Source organism: Montipora capricornis, chromosome 12, assembly GCF_036669925.1.
Source record: "Montipora capricornis isolate CH-2021 chromosome 12, ASM3666992v2, whole genome shotgun sequence".
Lineage (NCBI taxonomy): Eukaryota > Metazoa > Cnidaria > Anthozoa > Scleractinia > Acroporidae > Montipora > Montipora capricornis.
In genome coordinates, this window is record NC_090894.1 from 1,370,463 (window position 1) to 1,380,462 (window position 10,000).

A 10,000-nucleotide genomic window follows, 5' to 3' on the forward strand; every position below is an offset into this window, starting at 1 on the left:
AAATCAAATTAATAATAATGAAACCAAATTTATTCATATAATTCAATGAAAGGGAAGAATACCAGCGGTTATCCCTATCGAGGGTATCCAGGCGCAGCCGGGTGTAATTGACTGAGAATCGATTTTGAAGTGGGAGGAAAACCGGAGTACCCGGAGAAAACCCCTCGGAGTCAAATTGAGAGCGACTGAAACTCAGCCCACATACGACTCCAGGGGTGAGCCCGGGTTACAGGGGTGGAATGCGAGGTTGATAACCGCTAAACCACCTTGACTCCCCAATACATAATACATATCAAATCATATTGGTTTTTGAGGAGAGGCGAAAACCGGAGTACCCAGAGAAAAACCTCTCGGAGCAGAGTGGAGAACAAACAAAGTCAACCCACATATGACGCCGGATCTGGAAACCGAGCCACATTGGTGGGAGGCGAGTGCTCTCACCACTGCGCCATCACTGCTCCCCTTAGGAGTGGCTGCAACTGAGCAGATAAAGCAATTACAATTCAATAATTTTTTTGGAGTTACATCCACATCCATCATTATTTCTCATTGAGGTCTTCTTGTTATTGGCGGCAAATGTAAAGGGAAGTATGATTGGCGCAGCCGCTAACAATTACTGGGATTTAATTTGTTCTTAGTAACAAAGGGAAAGAAATGCAGAGCTCGGGTGAGCAGCCGTTAGTGGGGAAGAGCGTTGCGTGACGACCCTAACAACGGCTGCTTGGTGGATTACACGAGAAAGACTTGCGTGACTCAGCAAAACAATGATAGTCTCTTTGGTACAAAGGACTGGCTTGTTTCGTATGGATCGTGAGAGTGTTTCCTTTTGCATACCTTCCTTGGGGTGAGAGAGTGTCAGCCCATATGATATTGCCGGAGGTCTCTAGAGAAGAGACTCGTGGTCATATGACTGCCTGCCACAAACTGCTCCCTTGTACGGGTAGACTAACCCATCTTCTGTTGTTCATGCCATCAGATTTCGAACGTGGAGGAAAGCAACTCTGCAACTTGCAAAAGAACTGTCGACAATTTAAAGCCGTTTTCGCTCTATATAAAAATAGAAATTTGTTCCATTCAATTGACCTCGTTACCTTGTACGTTTTGTTTTCCCATTTCAGACCACCCGAGGCTTAAGGAAGCCTCATTAAAATCGACTCACAGCTAACTAAGTTTTAGCTGTGGTGCTGTGCTCCGACATCAAACATGGACTGTATAGCGGCAGCCAGAGGTGCCTTTGTATGCTTTCAGCCCGATATCGTGAGCTGACCCTTTGCAATTCAGTCTTCGACTGCAAGTGAGGGTGATTAGCACTGCCATTTATTATTATTATTATTATTATTATTATTATTATTATTATTATTATTATTATTATTATTATAAGCACGTGCCCATAACATGTCAACCAGAACCTATTTGGCTGTTGAAACAATAACTTCTTTTGTTCCGAGGTTGGTCAATTTGAATATCAAAAGAAGTGTGACGTCAATGTTTGCAAACAAGAAATATCGCTACACTGTACTTACTACTTGCATAATCCCATAATACAATACGGTTTGGGGGTTCTTTACATAAAAACAAGACAAGTTATTTACTCTTGGGAATGTATCATGCTTCAGTGAACTGGATATTCATTGTTCTTATGTAAAGAACCCCCCGAAACGTATTTTTGCATTATGAGATTGTGCAAGTGGTGAATTTTAGACAAGCTTAAATATCCGAGCGTTATCTTTCACAGCGATCGCCACGGAGCGAAAGTAAACACGACATTTATTTACATTTGCCACTGTTTTGTTGTGAGAAAGGATTTTTTTTTTCTGATCAATATCGGAAGTCTTAGGTATCTTTCAGCAAACTTAGGAAATAAAAATATGCGTAAAAACATCTATTCTTGGTTTTCAGCCACGTGTCCTGACAAGGCGCATTGTTGGATGGATACAAGACAATTTCTTTTCGCATAATTTGCATAATAATAAAGTTTATCTTGCCATCCCACGTGGCCACCATGACGTCACATGCAAACCAGCAATTTGGTTCTCCATGTTTCGCGATTCCTATGGCATGTCAAAAGAATACATTGAAATACGTCTTCTCTCAATAAATTTCTTTATTTCCTGCTCTTTAGAACTACAACTTAAATAACAATGTGAAGGATCTTCTTTGCCATTCAATTCCATTCCACTCTCCGTCAAAATACTCCCGCTCGCTTAAACCTGCTATCGCTTCAGTGACCGGCCAACGTAATAGATCATTAACCCTCTACTTGAGTGGGGAACACGTGAACCTTTTCTAAACTAAAACTGCACGTGTGATGTAGAAATCCCGAGTCTTACAAGCCCTACAGCCAGTTGTCACATACTTCACCGTCGAGTTCGACCACTAAACAATTACCTACTCCTCCCTCCAACCATTTGTTTGTAATCTGGCAGACACGTGACCAGACCAACCCGGAAGAGGACAGACCCGGCAATGAGGTTGCCAGGGAAACTTGAAATCGAAACCAAACCGAAACGTATCCGCTTCAGCCAATTCTGAAAGATAATTTATCGACATATCCTGTTAACAACTAAGGTAGTCAAGGACAGGCAAATGGAGTTACCAAACGATTCAAGGTACATACATTTAATACACTGGTTATGTACGCTTTGCATGATCAACGGGCTTGAAAGGAGATGATCGTCGCCTGAACAGAGTGACTGCAAGAGCGCTGAAGTCGAAGCTAAAACATTGACTAGGTATTTCTACTTTAATACGCATCTAACGGGGGTTGGTTGCCTTCACCTCCAGTTTTGTTTGTGTCCAATGTTTACAGTTCATGCACTTCAGTCTTTGGCTGGCTCGCTCATGTTCGTCTTGAGCTTATCCTGGCTCTCTCTAGGTCTGCTTTTTCAGATGTCCTCGGTTTTCTCTCTACAACTCGCTCCAAATACCCCCTATCATCTGAGTTTCATCTCTCCGACCTTCTCCGTGATGTTGCCGGCCACCTTCAACTCCTTCCATACATTATCATGCGGAAGAAATGTAAAACTGACTAATAACTATATATAAACCTATAAGAATGCCATATTTTACGAGCGTAGTTGACAACGATAGATAATGATCAACGCTTCGATAGATCGCTACAAATATGGGATATTTCGCAGAAAATAAACTGCGAAGTTGCCGATGGCGACGAATATTGAGTGTTTTTTTTTTTCGCAGTGAATAAACTGCGAAGTTGCTGATTGCTACAAAATAATATATTGAGAGGAATATTTCGCAAGAAATAAACTGCGAAGTTACTGTCGCTTCAAATGTTTAGATGGGTATTTCGCAGTAAATAAACTGCGAAGTTGCCGATGGCGACAAATATTAATTTTGAGTGGGTTATTTTCGCAGTGAATAAACTGGGAAGTTGCTCATCGCTACAAATAATATTCAGAGAGGGATATTTCTCAGTGAATAAACTGCGAAGTTGCTGATTGCTACAAATTTATTGAGAGGAATATTACGCAACGAATAAACTGCGAAGTTACTATCGCTTCCAATTTTCAGATGGATATTTCGCAGCACTCCGTACATATATTTAGATGCAATTGCAAATTTCCTAGTTTATTGCATCTATTTAGAAAGCGCTGGTAACCCTTGCAATCTGGCTCTTAGCAGTGCGATTTATTCATGAATCGCACTATTTCTACGATACCAACGACAGCCGTGTCCGAGCTTTCGGACGAGTTTTTTTTTTTTGATTGCCACAAATTGTAACGTCAGTAGTGATTGGCTTGATGTATTCTTCGAAAGGTTTGTTCAGCACGTAATGTCTATCTCTGGCGAGCTTGGGCACATACATTTTGTCAAAAATGGCGGTCATATGAAGGTATACTGGGAATATATTTCTTCGATTTATTTCATGTCTGTAAAGGGCTATTGAAGATATCCGATGTAGCGATTTTGCATTTGGCCTCCTCAAATGTTCGTGGGAGTATTCTCAGTATTGAGCAATTACCTTGTATATGAGTGAAATAACTAAGTCGACGACACAAACCTGGAGAAGGTAAGATTCTGTAAATTTTTCTCAGAGATGGATTTGTTGCCTTATTTTCTATACCAGTCCAATCATGTTTTCTATTGTTTTTGCTTTGGTTTAACATTTATAATGACTTCTGAATATTTAATTATATAATCCCTCGAATGGATTTGGTTTTGCTTTTTGTATTCCATTCCATGACATTAGGGACGGACCATTAGAAAAGTGATGTTGGGTGGATGGGGTATTTTCAGCTGGTACGAATTTTTTTTTTTTTTTGCGCGCACTGCTTGTGCAGGAATTTTTTGTCCAGGTGAAACTCCCTACACGAATTTTTTTGTTAGACAAATATTGCTTTTTTTTAACAGTGAAATCCTGATTCATTATCTATTTTTTGCGATTTATAAATTATTCTACACTCACAACAGATCAAAGGATACAGGCCACTTTTTAATGCAAAATCTTTTCGAAAATGTACACACAGTGAGAGAGGAGGAAGCCACTTGGAGTGGATAGCTTCCCTGTATATTTTTGCAGTCCCTGCCCACTGGAATTCCTCTCCCACATCCCATCATAATAATGCCATACTCCATTCACCAACACAGCCCCTCTGTAAAGTTTTAACACTACTACTACATGTAAATGCTCTTTTTCATTTTATTATAGAATCATTATTCAAGGCGATAAGACCCATCCTCTAATTTTTATTGTGGGCACAAATAATTTTATAGAATATTTACAAAGATACCAAATTCTACTCCTTATTTATTACAAATTTTATTTTGAGCGAATGTGAGAATGATATATAATACACACGAGAAGCAAAGAGAAACAAAGCTCTTCACCTTGAATCAAGCTATCGGCAACTGATGAGATCCACATGATAGGATCGAAACCGCGGTCTTGCCTGACCAAATAATATGTCAGGGAACTTCCATCTAGAGTCGGGCTATCTTCATGCCTCGACAAAAAAGCGACCAAAAGACATCGACATCAAATATCAAAAGAGCATCGACGAGAGTGAATTAACTCTAGAGGTTCAAGGAGGACAGCTACTGACCATGGCCATAAACCAAAACACGCTGAAGAAGTCAGAAGAACGAGTGAAAGAATTACAAAAAAACGCCTCCAAAGCGCATAACGATCTGCTAAGAAACGCAGAAACAAAGGCATACAAAGCCTATAAGAAGCGATAAGAAGCCAGCTACCTCACTGATACAGGACACAATGTAACAGGCGTTCAAAAACAAAATGAACCCGGGCCCGAGTCAAACATTTAAAACCCGAAGATCACTCGCTTCTACCGCCGATTAATATATCGGTCGATCCTAGAATTAAATTGGCGCAAAAGCGAGACGCCATAAGGTCACATTCACTTTATTGCTGAGAAAATCAACACCAAGAAACTAAAAACATTGCTTTCGAGACCAACTATTTTCTTGGAAGAAAACGTATCACACAGCAGTACAGAGATTCAAATGTAAAGCCTCATAGGGCAAAAACCATTGCTAAATGAATACTACAGGAACCGCCTAAAAGAGGCGTCCATTCAAATATGTACTGATCAAGAGAGCAAAATTATGACAAAGGCAACAGAAACCAGACCACGTACAAGGGAGTCGTGTAGGGCTGTAAACCCTTTTTAACACTTTCAAAGTTTGCCCTTTGATTGACAGTTACGTATTGAAATTCTCAAGTTCGAAGCGAACTTATGAAATTTACGAACTTCGCAAATCGCCTGTCAAAAGTTTTGTGAAATGCACTGTAAATAAAAGTCACAATTGAACCTTCCTTCTGCATGAATTTTTTTTCTTTACCTCCTTCTTTGCTTGAATTTTTTTTCTTGGCATTTTCCCTTCCATGAATTTTTTTTTGGTCACTTTTCTAATGGTCCGTCCCTTTGTTGTGACGGTAACAGTCACGCACACCTGTTGGCTCGTGTGCTTTTGAAGAAATTACTTGCATAAATAATAACAGTGACTTTATTTATCAACCTTTGTAAATGCCATATACGGTGGATTTACATGTAAAAATAAGCATAGCACACAAAACGCGTAAATTAAAACAATGTACACGTAAATTTTTTCCTTTTGAAATAGTCTTGTTCCTCTTGGTATAAATGAATTCATATGCCTTTTAGTGCCTGAGCTTCGCATTTTTACATTAATGTGTTCATTTACATGAGTGCTAATAAATACTCGATGAGGGTGTGCAATAAAGTTCAATAATGTTCTTTCAAATTATCGTTTTGAGTACTGTGATCGTCTTTCTTCCACTAATGGTAGGGTTGATCTAGCAGCACCAATGATGTCCAGATGCCCGTTTTGTACTCTCTGGAGGTCATCTGGAAGATGTTTTGGCAGTCCGCCCCAAACTGGTGACGCATATTCTAAGTCATTTCTTGACCAAATAAATTTCCCGCGAATTTTTTTTTTTCCCAAACTATTCACATAAAATAATATTTCTGGCTAAGAGTTACATCTTTTATGTCCAAATAACCGGTCAAAATAAAGAATTTTTAACGATCTATTCGTAGCTATTTTTTCATAATTTAATATTCTTTGTCAAAGTTTGCACAACTTCAACAACAATCAAAGCACAAGAATAGTAACGCACGCAACAAATTTAGTAGCATTTACCTCTTCGTCGAATTCTCATGCTTAACACAGGAATTTTTAGTTATTGTGAAAAATCTTTCTCTATTCGTTAGCAATGATCCTTTCAAATTTCAGAGAAATCGACCGGTCTGCCAATATTTTATGAGTTTTTTTCAATGGGATGTTAAAAGGCCAAGTTATAAATATTTGTTCACAAAATGTTTCAGAATCGTTAAGTATCACCTTAGAAGACAAGCACATCATTCTACGCAAATAATAGGTTCTGGAGGTAATTTTGAGAGTGGAAATCAAGTTTACGGCCGACAGCCCACGATACCGCATGGAATATTTACTTAAGTAAACACAACAGAAAGACGCTAACCTCATTTTGACATGAAAATCCTTTACTATTGCTATTGCCATAAAAACTATCCAAATATATTTGCTAGGAAAGGAACTTTATTTAAGTGTCTAGTCGTCCTAGCGCTAGATCACTAATTGGGGACACTGTAAACTGAAATTAACAATTAACACAAATCAAGTCAAATGTTGGTTCTTTGCGGAGTATCCGGAGAAAACCTATCGGTGCAGAGTAGAGAACCAACAAACTCAACCCACATATGACGCCGAGTCTGGCAATCGAACCCGGCCCACATTGGTGGGAGGCGTGTGCGCTCACCACTGCTCCATCCCTGCACCCCTGGCTCGAATGAAGCTCTCTATGTAATTTTCTTCCGTGATTGCAACTAAAATTCCCTGGATTTCATCCCACTCGGTGCGGGCCATTTTTGCTCGCTCGATGGCAATTTTCGGAATGTCACATTATGATGTTATTTCAACATATTCTAATAAAAACTGGCCAGTGATTGGCTAATATCATAAACATCCGTTCTGCCAAATTTGCAAGGAAACGAAAGTAACGCCAATTTTCAACGAAATTTTCATTTTATCGTTCGTATATTGCTGATGGTAGGGTTGATCTAGCAGAACCAAGATTCCTGTTTTGTACTCTCTTTGAAGTCCGCCCCAAACTGATCACGCATATTCTAAGAATGAACAGATTTTAGTACAGTAGATAGTCAAACCGAATTCCAATGGCATACCTGCTTTTCTGGTTTATTGTAGATACGTTTGTTCAATGTGGTATTTCCAACTCAGATTATCTTGGTGCCGATACTCCAAGTAATTTAAAGCTAGGTGCCATTTCCAAACGTCGGGTTCGCTTGATGATTTCTGGAAGGAGAGTCCTTCGTCTTTTTTGGATTCAACATCATGTTGTTTTCTATAGTTGTTAGACGATAGCAGTTGTACCTACGCTTATTTCATTAAAATTCTTGGCCTCGATGGATAACTACACTTATAGATAAAATCATTTAAGCAAATTGCTTCGCCTCATAAGTTGCGGTACTGTTAATGTTAAGTTCTCTTGAATAGGTTTGTGTTTTCATGCTAAATTAAGGGATATTAATTTTAAAAGGTTATTGGTTTCACTTTCCCTGGTAGTTTCCAAGCAACATTGGTAATCGACTTTTATGAGAAACTAGCTCCTAAGACTGTTTGCTCTTTGGTATAGTTGTGATCAGAGTGTATCTTCTCCTAGGGTCATGAATTTGGTTTGGAACAGGTGTCGAGAGAGGTGTTTGGTACACTGGGCCAACTAAGTTTTTCATTAGGAATGTTTTAATCAGAAAGGTCACACAACATTGAGAAAGTGATCGCGGAACGAAGGATTTACTAAGGTCGAACGCGTTTGTTGACTATTGCTACGTCATAACACGTCATATCCAATATGGTGCTCTCCAAGTCACGGAAAGGCAACTTCAAAGTGCCCTTGTCACATTTTTAAAGGGAACTGGACAAAACCGCAATTGTTTTCGAATTCCTGGGGAAAAGTCTTAGTAATTTAGACAGAAACTTTTTCCAGACCGTACTTTCCTTTTAACAAATACCTGAACAGCCCTTCGAGTCGTTTCACCACCATTCTAGCAATAAGAAAGCCTTTATTAAAGGCGAATTGACGAGGTATGCTAGAGAAGTTCTTCCTACAAGTCTTTCTCTGAAACTAGGGATAAGTTCTGGAAGCAGCTACGTGTAAGGGGGTATCCACTTAGATTTTTGCTGCCAGTGTTGCGCGAAATCGGATACTGCGACAGAAGAAACAAGGCTTTTCCGTAAAGCTAAGGCTAAGTCAAAGCAGGCTATTGTCTTTAAGACTACCTGTAATCGCAGTCACGTAGATATTAAGAATATAATCAAAAGGGCTATGCCAGAATTAGATTGCACTGTTTATTACAAGACTACTGTAACATTACTGAACTAATCTTTGTAAGTACGTTTTTTGGCGCCACAGTTTTCCATTGATTCTCACGCCTTGCCCTAATATTTCACAGCTGCGCCTGTTCCCTTTCGAAAATCCGGTCAAACCTTAATGTTGTGGCCGTCATTTTTGCTATCAGGTACAGCTTATTTAAGTACAGGCGTTTGATGTATTATTGTAAAACTCCCTAAAGAAGTCTAGTACGTTAGCCAGACGTAACGCGTCGGAGAATAAACAAGTTTTACAGTTCGCAGTGCTACTCACTAGTTTAGTTTATTGTATGAATTAGTTGAAACTTATCAAAAACGCACTCGCTCAAAGCGAGTGCCAGCTTTATTGCTAGCTTTAAAGGGTTTTAGAGGTAATATTGACTTACCACCTGTCTTAAATCATTTCAAATGTGTCACTTACGTTCGCTTATGCTTCAGAAAGGATGATTCTGAATGTTCATAGTTAAGCCATTGCAAGTCTTGCAAGGGAGGATACAAAGATTTAAATTTGACTATTAGGGACAGCTTGAGAAACTGATAGCAGCAGCTTTAATTTCCTTTCGAACTCCACCAGAGCAGTGAGTTCACAAGAATGTGTTTAATATATAATTATATAAGTGTATGCCTGAACTTTGGTTGAGGAAAATCTTTCCAAAGGTAGTATTTGTCAACACTGATTTGCCTGAAAAAAAGAGTTAGAATTGGAAAAAGCCGGAAAGAACTTGATGAGTTACATGAAGATAGCACAGATATATACAAATCAAATATAATAGAACGTTATAGCATCAGACCAAACACAGTCCCTGCTGTAGATAACTTATGTTTAGCTGAATCCGCTGCATAGTACTACAAGGAATTCAAAGGTAATTCCATGTCAAATGATGCATAGCCAGAAATTCTCACAGATGATGCAACGGAATTTCGTGTTGAGGTTACCACAGATGTTCATGTTGCCAACCAATTACTTAGGAAAATTAAGTTATTTAGTTTTAAAAACGAGCGATAAAAAAGAAGAGGAACGACGTTTCGACCGTTAACGTTCTACGGTCATTTTCAAGTTCAAGTTCAAGTTCATGAATACAACATTCTGCAT

The 10,000-nt window shown here is 39.0% G+C and overlaps 2 protein-coding genes across 3 annotated transcripts in view; one reads left to right on the top strand and one right to left on the bottom strand.

Annotated features, from left to right (window-relative positions):
• Positions 1–10,000, bottom strand: part of LOC138025285 (uncharacterized) — a 411,211-nt gene that overhangs the window by 357,453 nt on the left and 43,758 nt on the right. The window lies entirely within an intron of this gene.
• Positions 2,495–10,000, top strand: part of LOC138026983 (XK-related protein 9-like) — a 28,883-nt gene continuing 21,377 nt past the window's right edge. Inside the window, exon 1 of one of the 2 annotated variants that reach the window (XM_068874466.1) lies at positions 2,495–2,609. In XM_068874466.1, coding sequence (XP_068730567.1) covers positions 2,587–2,609 — 23 coding nt within the window. In that variant the 5' untranslated portion in view covers positions 2,495–2,586. Of the gene's footprint in view, positions 2,733–10,000 lie in introns of both variants that reach the window. The other variant, XR_011127379.1, reaches the window with a different exon arrangement.